Consider the following 13,842-nt stretch of genomic DNA (forward strand, 5'->3'; position numbering starts at 1 on the left):
TCCAATCTTTCCCATATCAGACGCATGGCTCTAGGGGGGGGGGGGGGTCATGGGGGTTTGCTGAACGAATGCTGAGAGCCTGCTGCTTAGACTTCATTCCAAGGTTCTGGATCAAGAGGTCAAGTTTTTCCATAATAGAAGCACCAAGTTCATTCGTCACATTTTCAAATGTTGATTTCCAGACGAAGTAATGTTCTGGGACATCATCAAATGGAGTTAGTCTAGTTGGTATAAAAAGGATATGGAAATAACGAACAGTATTCAATCTCAACGTCCATTAAACAAATATACAAAATAAGAGCAGAGCAAACACGGACCTCCGAAACATCAGAGGTGGGATCAGGTGCCATGGAGGAGTGAGCATCCCCTGCCGACCGGTCACACCCGCCGTGTGCTCGTTGTCATAATCAGGAAACAACGGAAAAAATCCGTGGTCAATTCAGTGTATAAATAATGGACTAACAATTGGTATGAAAAACGTCAGTCAGCATTTCATTCAATGATAAATTGTATTTGCTGACAAGGTCATTGTATCGACCATGGAATTTACGAAATGATGACTTTAAACGAGACTGTTGATATTCTTGTTTCATCAACTTGCTTGTCAATAATTTACCTCGTTTAAGAAATTGTTCATACGTAGAGCATGCTCTTGCGTATCGAATCAACTGAGATATAAATACTCCGTATGCAGGTGATGAAGGTATATTGCTGCATAAGTAAGGGAAGTTGACGATAGAAAGTTAAAGTCATCACGTTTATCATATATCTTGGTTGTTAGATTACCATTAGTGTCTTTTTCAAGTAAAATATCCAAGTATGAAGCAGAAGTGTCGGACTCTGTGGTATCTTTTATCTCAAGCTCACCAGGATATATCGTGTTGACGTAGGAATGGAAATTATCATTATTAATTGAAAATAGGTCGTCGATATATCTAAATGTCGAGTTGAAGGCCACAGCAAGAGTTTTCTTCTTATCACGTAAAAGATTTTGCATAAATTCCGCTTCATATGAATATAAAAATAAGTCTGCTAATAACGGAGCGCAATTTGTACCCATGGGAATTCCAATAGATTGTTGGAATACCTGGTCTCCAAAAACCACGTAGATATTGTCAATCAGAAACTCAAGCATCTTCTTGATGTCAACTTCAGAGTACTTATGTGTACAATCAGAATCTGTTTTAACAAAATAATTTTTCAAATGACCAATGACGAGGTAAGTAAACTTACGAGTTCCATTTTTGTTGAAGAAGCAGCTGTCAATGATATCAAAAAGCCTGGATTTTAATTTGTCGTGGGGAATTGCTTCTTGGCTCATCAAATGGAGTTAGTCTAGTTGGTATAAGTTGCTTCTTGGCTAACAACTTAGCAAGTTCATTTGTTTCACTCGTAACACCTTTCTCATGTTGAACGGCAACAAACTCTGGAGCTGTTGGGTTCAGAGGTTTCTGTGTTTTTCCTTCTGGCATCTGGGAAATACATTCAACTTGATCTGAGCGTTCACTGACACACCTGTTCAGGTTCTCTTGGTCTTTCTGATGATTCACAATATTTGGTGTGTTCACTTCGCGTAAAATTCTTCATAAATTCTCTTGGCTTCTCTGTATAGTCACACTGATTTTGATATTTGGACTGCTCAGCGGTGTAAGAATTGTGTTTCATGCTGATCATCTTCACCTATGTCATTTTCACAGTGTGGTATGTAGCTTTCTCCAAGAGAGTCATATTCAAGACATTTCTTTATGGCCGTTAGACTTGATTGGGCTGCCTCGAGCTCTTTCTTGACTGAAAGCAGACACTGGGCTGCCTTGATCTCCGCTTCTTTTCTAAGCAGCTCCACTTCTTCCTCTGCATACTTTAATTTCATCCGTGCCTCTTCAACCTTTGCGGTGTGCTGCAATACTACCGATGTGAGATGTGAAGATAAGGATCCGTGACTGTATAGAGATTGAGACTTATCTGATCTTGTATCAGGTAATATAGAGTTCGATTGTTTTAACACTGCTGTCACCTTTTCGTGTAGTGAAGTAGCAATGATGGACCTGGACGCTTCCTCTCTCCTACTGGTTTCGTGGCGCTGATTTTGTAGAAATGTTGCATATTCCGCGGAGGCCTTTTCATATTGCAACATGTATTTGTTTAGGGAAACTTTGTAAGTCTTTGCACGATCAAAGTTCATAACTGGATTTTCTTCCATGTCCATTATAATGGAGTCAATGTCCCTTTTTATGTTACCCAATATGAAGACGTATCGGTTGACTCTTTCCTCAAACTGTTCCATGGCGGGTGATGTAATGTTACGGGATTGACTTAAAACCGGAGCATCTACCATGATGAGTCTCTGTCCAAGAAGTGGATATTTTTTATTGTGCTGTTATGCTTTATTCACATACCTCTCGGAAGAGTTTAAAAAAACCTCAAATAAATGACACACATTAAGACACAATTAAATTACAGGTTTCACAATAAAATATACTCAACATAAAAAGAAACGCATATTGTTTTACTCGTCAAAAAAACTTTTAAAATGTACATGGAACAACTATTTTTTATATTATTGGATACCTGTGACCTATTTAAAGGACAACATGGGGTTTTAAAACCCAAGTGTTGAATTATCTCCCTTGATCAAACATGTTTATGAAAGTAGTGTTTTTATGATTTTTTCTAAATCGGATATCTATTTTCGTTAATATTTTGGATTTAGAGAAACTATTAACACTCCTATTAAACCCATATATAAGATTTGATTGCAGTGTTGATGCTGCAATGCCACGCAGAAACAAAGATAAACACAACCAGGTTAACGATTATACTAAATGGAGGTACGCAGCAGGAAGTTGCAACTGTATTTGGAATAAATCAATGGGCTTTGCAACCGTTAAACTAACGTCTGAAGGACATTATCTGGCCATCCGCAGGTAACCACAACCAGGCAGGACCGTCAGACACCCCCCCCCCCCCCAGCACATCATGCTATTCAGAACTTGCTGTAAAAACTGCTGCTATATTTGCTGGATGAAAAATTAGTGCATAAAAAGTGCATAAATTGTTTGCAAGAAACTGAAAAGAGATGGTATTCCCCCACGATATCCGTACATTGGAATCCCACCAGCACTGAGACGTCGCACAGTACATATAGTTATGCCCCTTGAATTTGGATGCGATGAAAATGACATCAACTTTACTTTTCAATTTGCAACGTAGACCGTGTCTGATTTTTATCACAACAAACTCTAAAATCGCTTAATTAAAATAAGGTTTAAACTGAAAACTTAGATTTTCATATTATTCTGAATATGCGTTTCTTATTTTGTTGAGTATATTATACTGACAAATCGACTTCTTATTAACTGTTATTATTAATCATTGACAGACTTGATGAATAGAAAATGACAAAATAACAGTATATCGATATGATACACAAGTATATCAAATGACCTGAACTATCCGCCATATTTAAATACACGGGTTACAAACATAACAGATAACGATGCCAAATTATACAAAATATACAAAATGCTTACCAATGACATTAAGCGTACATGATAATCAAACATTCATCAATCAATTTATGATAATAAACAAAAAATAGCAATGAAACTTACTCAATGAGAGGACAAGACAAACAAGATAATTGAAAACACGTTGTTCTCTTTCACTTGGGCGGAAACAAACAAAATATACTAAAATCTCAACCCGGGACGGCGGGGTCGACACTACAATAGGAATATAAATTTTGTCAAGCAGTGATTTTTGAGATTCAGTGATTGAATTCGAATTTGTGTTTGTCTTAAAAATACCTGTAAAATAAATTCTCTCACAATCATAATACTGGAATACAACTTACTTGTATCTAAATATTACACAGCTTGAATAAAACTTTTTAGTAGAATTTGAAATGTATTTGTTTATGAAGCAAAATGTTATATGAATTCAACGTGATTTCAACCAAATATCAACGTTTGTACAACCGAAAATTTTCAACCGAATCTCAACCCAATTTCAGCCAATGTTTACTTTTGTTCAATGTTGATATTTGACGTTGAAACAACGTTGAAGCTTCAACGTTGCCTCAACTTTCATTTGCAACCAAAAATCAACCATAAACCAAAATTTCAACCCATTCTGAACGTCTATTCAACGTTGAAAATTGACGTTGAAACAACCTTATGTCTGAACGTTGATTCAGCTTTCATATGCAACCAAAATTCAACGTTGAAATGCCTGCTGGGATACTTCCCGATAAATAAATACAAAGTATACAGTGGCAGATTTAAGGAAGGCGTACATGTGTGTGACCTCTCCCCTAAAAATTCAAAGTATGATATGAATAATATTAATATTGCCATACTTCAGTACAAAACCAATATTTTTGTGCCTAATTTTACTCTTTAAATACACAAAAACCCAAGAGCTTCAGGAGGCTTCGCCCCATGAGCTCCTTCATTCAAAGTATGATATGACTAATATTAATTATTTCATACTTTGGCACATAACTAATCAATTCCTACATGTTTGTGTCTGGTTTTACACTTAAAATGCACAAAACCCACGAGCTTCAGAGCTTCATTCCCTAGACCTCCTTCATTCAAAGTATGACATGACCAATATTAATGTCATACTTTGGTACATAATAACCAATACTACTACATGTATAATTGTCCTTGTTTTATTCTGAAAATATCCGAAAACCCAAGAGATTCTGGGGAATTTCCCTCGACCATTGCTTCGCCCAGGATCCACTTGGGGACTGAAGGCGGCCCCAGACCTCTTGCCTGAACAAAGATGTACACGCCCCCCTCCCCATCCTGAATCTGCCTATGGTATATAAATGATAAATTCCTTGGAAGACGGTATTGTATAGTTGAATTTTTTTTTTCAATCTTCGGACTATGCACTTCCTCTCTTTTGTGATTGGTAAAAATTGCATGATGAGAAAATTTTCAATTATTTCATTGGTTGAAATGCTGTTCAAGGCAAGGGAGATAACTTACTTATGATCTGTTTTTCGTACGACTTAACAGTTTTGCAAGATTTCAAATCAATCGTAACGACTCGGCCAATTCCGTGAACGATAAATAACCTCGTAAGCAGAGAGGAGAAAAACCTTCTTAAATTATTCGCCGGAAGTGATACCGCATATAGTTCCCCAACATGGAAGAAAGTCTCGAATTTGCTCGGAATAAGTTGGGAATTAATTTTTCGCTAAAGGAAAAGCAGTTGGAAACTCTAAGAAATTTATGGGAGCGACGGGATGTAATAAGTGTGTTACCAACTGGATATGGTAAAAGTGTCCTATACCAATAACTCCCGTGGTTTTTACAAGGCGAAAGAGAAAGAGTTGGGATCGTCATTGTCATTGCCCCCTTAACCTCGATTATTGTAGATCAAGTTTCTTTCCTTTCCTCTAAGGGGGTAAAGGCATTGTGCATGAATTTTGAAGGAACTGGGTGTCGTTCCGCGGATGATGAAGAAGAAACTGTCTCGAAGGTACATGTAACTTAACGAGGCTAGGGGGTGGCAGCCATTTTTAGACTATTTCAATCTCCTTTAAAAGGAGAGCTCCATATAAAGATATACAAAATGGTAAAATTTTAAAACTAAAATATATGAATTTTTTCTTTGCCAAATGATAGTTGACAGCTAAATATACCGTATATAAAAAAATAAGTTAAATCTGGTGGTTAATATGGGATTAAATTGTTGACCCGCCAGCCTCCTTAAATGTACATACAAATCGATCATATTTCATTGGCCCGATACATAGGGTGCTCTCGTTATTAAGTTTGTATTATAGGATATATCTATATATATATTTTAACAATTACACAGTTTCCCTATGGTCCGGTACAGTCACTAGAAAATAACACACACCCCTAAACATGATCATGATGATAAAGCTACAGCTGCATTGCAGTTGAACATGTTAAATGGTCTTAATGGAAGAACTTCAATTATACTGGGGAAGTATTGCATTAAAGTCAACACTACTAAATTTGTACTAATGAACTCACCAGGATCATTTATCTGCAGTCTTTTATACTTAATGAGAATGCATTTAAATTCAGGTCGTGGTGTATTGAAATGCTTCAACTAGCCTAATTATACCAGGTAGTATTATAACCACTATGAAGAAAAAAAATAAAAGTATTAAAAAATTATTTGTTGTTGTTTTCATTTAAAGCTGGTCACAAAAGACATGCAGCGTATCATAGATGGTGATGTCGAGATCCTTTACAGTCATCCAGAAGCAATTTTCTCTAAAAAGTTTGGTAGAATTCTGTAGTTTTTCAGGAGGGCGTCTGTTGTGTGACCATTGATGAGGTTCACATGATAGAGGAATGGTAAGGAAATACAGAAATATTCCATTAAAATATATAGGCCTATATCAGTCCCTCACATGATAAATGACTAAGGTAAAATAATTAAAAGGCAAAACATCTCGCATAACTCAAGGACAGTCCTTCATTACAATGATATGAATTACAGTATCTTGAATCCTAGCTACTCATCCACAGGCACTTGTTCCTTTATATCGAGCACCCCTACTTATTTTTACCAGAAGTAAAAATAAGTAGGGGTGCCCCATATACGAAACAAGTGCCTGTGCACTCATGGGTCATCCTCATTTAGGTGACCAAATACATGAAATAAAGCACAGTTAATCTTCCAAAGGTTGGCATGAGTTTTTCCTTGAATACTGAGTAAAATATCTTTACAGGGGAGAAGAATTCAGACCAAAGTTAAGAAACTTGGAGACCTAACTTGTTTGTTTCCATCTGCAGCACATTTATCACTGACAGCAACAGCGACTGAAACCTCAATAGAAAGTCTTGGAAAAGTGCTACAGTATATCAATCCAGTCATTATCAAAGCCAATCCCGACAGGCCAAATATTTTCTTGGAAAAGATTGTGCGATTTCCTAATATTAACAAAGTTAAAAAGTTGGACACAATTATTGAACCTCTGTGTGAAGAGCTCAAAGAGAAGAGGGAACATTTCCCTGTGACTATAGTTTACGTAGAGAATTTAGAATCATTGGGTTACTTTTATCAGTATGTGAATTCAGAATTAAGGGAGCATCAGTATGTAGGTGAACCAAATCCAGAAAACCGTAAAGATTATACAGAGGCCATGAAAAGCCATGTGATCACTGAGTTAAAAAAGGAAAACCCTATACTACGTTTAGTATTTGCAACAGTTGCACTCGGTATGGGTTTGGATGCCAGGTGCTTTACCAGGATCATCCATTGCAGACCCCCTACAACACTTGAACAAGAGGCCCACGGGCCTTATAGGTCACCTGAGTATCATGTAACAACTTTCCAGCGATTGTATTTGGGTAGTGTTTTAAGCCAAAAGCCATGAAATTCACGAATTTTGAAAGAGGCACCATTGCCTATCAAAGGGCAGATTTCAAAGCATTAATTTATTTTTAGTCAAAGTACCCCCTTGGTACCCCTGACCCAGCAGCCCTGAAATTTTCTATTTTGAAAGAAGACCCTTTCTTCATTATAAGGCCAGCATTTTTTTTATGTTTAGGTTTAGTTATGAACATGAGAATAAAAAAGTCCCGAAGGAAAAGGAAATAAATTTTTTTGATAAATCAATTATTAACATTTGTACATTCTTTTTTTATGCTATCTTAATAGGCTCCTTACCACTGGACACATAATGCTTACAAATAGGAAAGTAGAACATTTAATTGCTTATTTCATCATCTGCCAGTTTGGGCCAGTTATATAAAGGATGACTGCACTTAACGAAACTTAGAAATTGCGACATAATTAATTTTTAAAATGGGCATTTCTCTTTCAATGGTACAAATGGTCAATGTATTAACTGCAACTTTGTGTAATTACGTTAATTAATAGTTCGTATTAACGAAGTTCGAAGTCGTTTTTATAGGGAGGGGTTATCGCATATTCTGGAATCTCCGTAGGATAATGACAACGCCCATCTTTTTACAGGCTTAATACATAGTCAGCGCATGTTTGTCTACTGTTCTCCTTTTTATGGTAGTTGTATATTTATATATATTACCTCATATTAAAAGGAGATCAATAGACAAACATGCGCTGATGGTTAAAAAGAGAAAAAACTGTATCTTCGTGTGTTCACTTTCTCTATAGTATACAGGCCATTTTGACCACGTTGTTACCTGTTGAATATTATAATTAACCACGTGATTTCTATACCCAGGTAACTCTGTGAATACTAAAATTCCATCACGTGACATGTAAGGAAACAAGCATTCTGCTTGCTGATACTGATTGTACATATCTGTTTCAATCCATTCCCATCGAGCCACGGGCTATTCTTTTTTCTCTTAGATATCTATAAGATTATTCTTATATTTATCTCATAAGCGTTTCATTTTATTATCCTTATATATTTTTGAATGCATGTGTCTACATGTTCGTAGTCTACAAGAAAAAAGAGATTTATTCATTATGTTTGAACCATTGCTTAACATGAACATCCAAAGTAAGATCAAGTAAATAATTAAAATTGAATTCATACCATCCTCAGTACGCTAATTTATAGGGAAAAGTAATTATAAAAGAAACTACAAAAAACTTGAGTAATTGTGATTTTTTTCTTTCTTTTTTATAAAAGGGAAAAAAGAAATTCAGTCTTACTGTTGTTAGCGGGTCTCGATCCCGGACCTAAGTATTATTGATTCTGTGCATTACCGACTGAGCTAGTCGGCACTTATTTTCGAACACGCGAATTGTTGACATAAGCCATTGCTGTCGATTATCAATGAGAATGACTACTTCTACCGGTCGATGTTATTTGTTATTAGTTATATTTACTTTATTTGAAAACTTAAAATATAATAGTGACAAACATATGACGAGAGTTAGAGAGAGAGAGAGAATGCACCAAATATGAATACTTTAGCTATTCTAATTTTAGACCACTAGCTCATCACAATTTTAGCTCCACCTCTTATGCATATTTATAAATCTTATCTTCAATCAAGGGCAGATAAGTCTAATTTCCCGATATTTGCAGAGAGGTGGGGTAAGGAAACAACGAATTATTTCATTGCAATGCAGTTTATAACCTTTTATGACATTGCAATTTATTATGAAAGAGACCAAACTCTATAATAAATGACTTGAGACAAAAATAAAAACAAAAATAAATGTAACAACAGAGATTGAAAAAGACCAAAATACCGGCGTTAAGTGCAGTCATCCTTTTGTGATGTTGATCAAAATATATTTTAAAAATTCAATTCTTTAAAAGTCTTTCAATACATCTTCATTTTCTTAATATGTGTTAGGTGAATGTGTAGACATTGTTCTAAAAATTTACTTGATGCCTAAAATTATAATTCATTAAAACAGACAGGAAGTATTGGGGAGTAGGGTCAACATTTTTTCAATTAAGTGTAAAATAATTTTTCTGGCTGACACAAATGATACTACATATATTTGTATATTCTTGCCTTTTAAATGTTGAATTTTTTTTTATTTCTTCACTTCAGGTTATTGTTTATTTCTTCCTCAAATGGACTTCACTTCTCCCATAATTTTATTCATTACCGAATACATAATTATCTCACCAGCATGTCATTGTGCAACAAAGTCGTCAGCATTTAATTTGTCCTTTGAACGGGTGAAACGTTTTGAATGGCACTCTTATCGATGAATTTTACACTAAACCATGCTAAATTCTTGGATCTAGCTTTATTTACCCGCCGTGTCATCTAAAAACCGGAAGTGCGAGTTCGTAAATTTGAAATCTCGATCCCGACTCAAATTTGACATCGGAAAGAAAAAAATTGTTTTATTTTTTTTCTAAAAGTTCAAAACCTTGAGCGGAGGGTTTGTAAAACTGAAAATGAAATAAATCCTGGCCTTAGATATGTAATTAGATCATAAGCATATTAACCAAGAGCAAAGGATAAGATGTTCAAAGAATTCATACATTTCACTATATTAGAGCCCCACCCTAAAACAAGAACCCCTGACCCGGCCTGGGGCCATAAAATTCACAATTTTGGTAGAGGCACTCTTGCTTATCATAACTATGTACTTAGTTAGTTTATTAAATACCCAGGAGCAGAGAACAAGATTTTCAAAGAATTAATGTATTTTCACTATATAATCAATAGAGCCCCGCCCTAACACCAGAACCCCTGACCCTGGGGCCATTAAATTCACAATTTTGGTAGAGGCACTCTTGCTCATCATAACTATGTACTTAGTTGGTTTATTTAATACCCAGGAGCAGAGAAGAAGATTTTCAAAGAAATAATGCATTTTCACTACCTACTTATTTAGCCCCGCCCTAGCACTAGAACCGCTGACCCTGGGGCCATGAATTTCACAATTTTGGTAGAGGACTCATTGCTGATTACAATCTTGCAAACAGTTTGACTGCTTGATGTCCAGGAGTAAAGAAGAAGATTTTTAAAGATTGCACTAGTTTTTGTGGTTTTGGCCCCACCCCTCAGGCCCCAGGGGGGCAGGGATCATGAAATTCACAATTTTTGTTCCCCTTCACCCATAGATGCTTTGTACCAAATTTGGTTGAAATTGGTTCAGTGGTTGCAGAGAAGAAGCTGAAAATGTTCAAATGTTAACACACGACGAACGACGCACGACGACGGACGAAAACAGATAGCAATAGGTCACCTGAGTTTACTCAGGTGACCTAAAAATATCTTCAAGAAATTGGAAGGGCTGGTAGAAGTGGAGCCCAGTGCACAGCAGTACTTTATTTCAATAATAATGACATTGCCAAAAATAGAAAGGGACTAAGTGAAGAAGTCATACAGTATTGTAAAAATTCTGAAACTTGCCTCAGACTTTTTATATTAAAGTACTTTGGATTTAACCATTCATTATTCTGCGGACCACCAAAAGATTGCTGCAGCAATTGCTGGAGCAAAAGTTTGATGTGAATTTATAAGGTAATTTATAAAAATAATTTAATTTCATTGTGATTGTAAATGATTGAAGCTCCTTAATACAGATCTGAAATGTACACGCACATACCCGATATACACAAAATTTCAGTCTTCCTCCTCCGCAGAAAATGTGTCAGACTCTTCACCGCTTTCTTGTTCTTCATCCTCATCATCTTCCGGTGGAATTGGAATATCCCTCAGCAGCCTCTTAATGGTATTTTTACGGTCATTTTAAACAATGCTTTATCAAATGAAAAAGGTGATTTCTCGAAACCTTTGAAGGAATTTAATCGGCGTTCCTTATTGTAAATCCAGGGAGAGTTTTTCTTCAAAACTTTAATCATGGCCCCAATGTCCTCCTCTGACGACCTTTTCTTGTGACTTGTGTTAATTTTCTTAATCAGTGTCATATTGTCATAATTTTGTACAATTTTTTGTATGACAGGAGCTGCTTTAGATATAGCAACAATGGAGTTTTCAGATTTGTTTGCTCCTAAACCTCTTATTAAATCTTTAAGTAACTTGACCTCATTTTCTTTATGCATATCTGCTGCCTTGTTTTTTCCTTCACCTCCATGAACATTTACAAATGATGCTGCACGAACTCTTAACGCAAAATCCGGGGGCAGAGTGATTTCCGTTTTCAGAATATAATCTATGCACTCAGTAAAGTATTTCGACAATGCTGAATGAGAATAAAAAAAGGGAATCATTTTTTTCAAAATGACATTCATTCTTTTGATATCACCTTCGTGTACAGTGTCTTGAAACTGAAGAACTACAAAATACCATTGCAGGTAATTCATCACGGAGTTATGAAGGTCATCTTGATGGCCATTGTCTGGATCTGTGCACTTCATGTAGAGTTCAACTCCATTGACATTTAATTTGCATCCTCCCCTCACTCCGGATAAAGAAACTTTAATGTGAAAAGTGTTTTCATTAATCTTGATAGGTACTGTCACTATTTTGTCAATAACATTTGAAGTAACATTGAAAGAATGTCCTCCAACTTGTACAGATATGTTGACTTTGTTGGGATCCTGTGGGAAAAAAAAAGATTTCTATGACTAATGTTTAAGAATTTTGCTATGAAGGAGCATTTCATAGTAAAATATATTTTTTTAAATCATACCAGTAATTATACTAATATCATACTGACCTGAGTGTTAAATGGAATATACAGGTCTGTAAGAATTTCATTGAGCAGAACATCAAAATTGGCCTTTTTTCTTGTCAGGTGAAGATTGGCAATATTATCAGGAACTGCATCATGCACCGGTTTGTCAGACAAATTGGTCATTTGAAACTTCTGCATTATGTAAGTCAGGAAGTATGAATGACCCACAGAAGTGAAGAAATCTTCATGTGCCTATTTATTAAAAAAATAATAATAAATAATGAATACTGAAATTATCTTCTGACATTGGAGATTTAATAATCTTTATTTTTTAGATCAAAAAACGGTAAACATTTGATCTTTTTTAATAAATCAGTACCTTAAATCTACTTTTCACATTTCCATTTACATTTGTTCTTTGGATTTCAACTTTAAGGTTAGCCAAAGTTCCAACATCTCTTCCTTGGTTTATTTTCAAGAACTTCTTGCACATTTTCTGTAAAATGAAGTGTCTGAATAGGAATATCTTATACATGTCATATAAAATGCTATTAACCAGATGAGAATGCAATGCACATCTTAATTTTAGACTATAATAACTGGATGAAAAGGTTGTTGGACTTTACCTCTATAAAGTCTTGTAAAGTGTGAAACAGCTCAATGATGATCGGGTTAAGTTGTTCCATCCGCTCTTGTATTGTATGGCAACCAGCACGCAATGCTTTTGCACCTTGAAATCTCACTCTTGTTAACTGGTCCCCACCTACAGGAACTTGGAGTCCATCTAACTCATTTGCTATGAGAAATGAAGTTGATCAATTGATTCTAAATACTAGATTTATGTATTCACAAATTTTTCACAGGTAAGTAATATCACTTTTTTCCCTAGAATTACTGTATTAAAATAAGACATCATTAATACTCTCTCAAATAGGTTATCCATATTTAGAAACAAGGAAATACCTCTGCCTGCCTTTCTGTACCATTAATCCATTCAGTATATTCCTGTAGTATCTTGAGACAACCTTCATATGAACACTCATTGTTCAAGGACAGGGGCAGGGGATGTATTGTCGAAGGCTTGGCCATTTCCTCCTGATACATATGGGGAATATGTCCAGGTATAACCTTTTTAAACCACTCAAATGCAGGAATATTTTCTGCCATCACCCTACCAAGAAGAACTTTCAAACTGTCTTTATAAATTGTTACTTCAGTGTCACTAAGAAAAAAATTATTTATGTCAATATCTACATCTGGTGCAAACACAGCAGGTGCCTCCTGAATAGCACAAATTTCTGGCATCACTCTGTCCATAACAAAATTTGAAGCAAAGAAATGGTAGTGCTTGTCTTTGTTGGTCATTCGTATATCATTTGTATTGACCCTTATGTCCAGATTATCACCATTAAATTTGCCATTTTTCCCACTGCAAATATCTTTAATCAAGTTTTCTTCAAGTGCTCCTCCTAGCTCCTTAATCAAATTTCTTTTTGACGAATCAAACATAGTGATGTGGACTTTATTGAGTCTCTGCATGAGCTATAAAGAATGAAGCATGCAGGTAAATAAATGATAAATTCTAATTACTGTAACTATACATTTAAAAGAATGCATTTTCCAATCCATAGATGTATTATAAGAATGTATTTAAATATGTAAATGTATATTTTTTCTTTCTTTGTTTGTTTGTTGGTTTTGTGTTCGTTTTAAAGATAGGTTACATGTATGTCAAACGCTTTTTACTCAATTTCACTTAAGTACCTTGTTATCTACATGATATCGAAT

The 13,842-nt window shown here is 35.4% G+C and overlaps 1 protein-coding gene and 1 pseudogene across 1 annotated transcript; both read right to left on the reverse strand.

Annotated features, from left to right (window-relative positions):
- Positions 1-1,573: 1,573 nt before the first annotated feature.
- LOC134260821 (uncharacterized) lies at positions 1,574-2,335 on the reverse strand. The gene has a single exon (XM_062743357.1). It carries the CDS (start codon positions 2,333-2,335, stop codon positions 1,640-1,642), a length of 696 nt encoding a protein of 231 aa, XP_062599341.1. The 3' UTR covers positions 1,574-1,639.
- A 9,875-nt stretch (positions 2,336-12,210) lies between these two features.
- On the reverse strand, positions 12,211-13,563 carry LOC134260822 (uncharacterized; annotated as a pseudogene).
- Between the last annotated feature and the right edge of the window lie 279 nt (positions 13,564-13,842).

Source organism: Saccostrea cucullata, unplaced genomic scaffold (genome assembly GCF_032062105.1).
Source record: "Saccostrea cucullata isolate Sc308-1 unplaced genomic scaffold, CSIRO_AGI_Scuc_v1 ctg1152, whole genome shotgun sequence".
NCBI classification, from domain to species: Eukaryota; Metazoa; Mollusca; class Bivalvia; order Ostreida; family Ostreidae; genus Saccostrea; species Saccostrea cuccullata.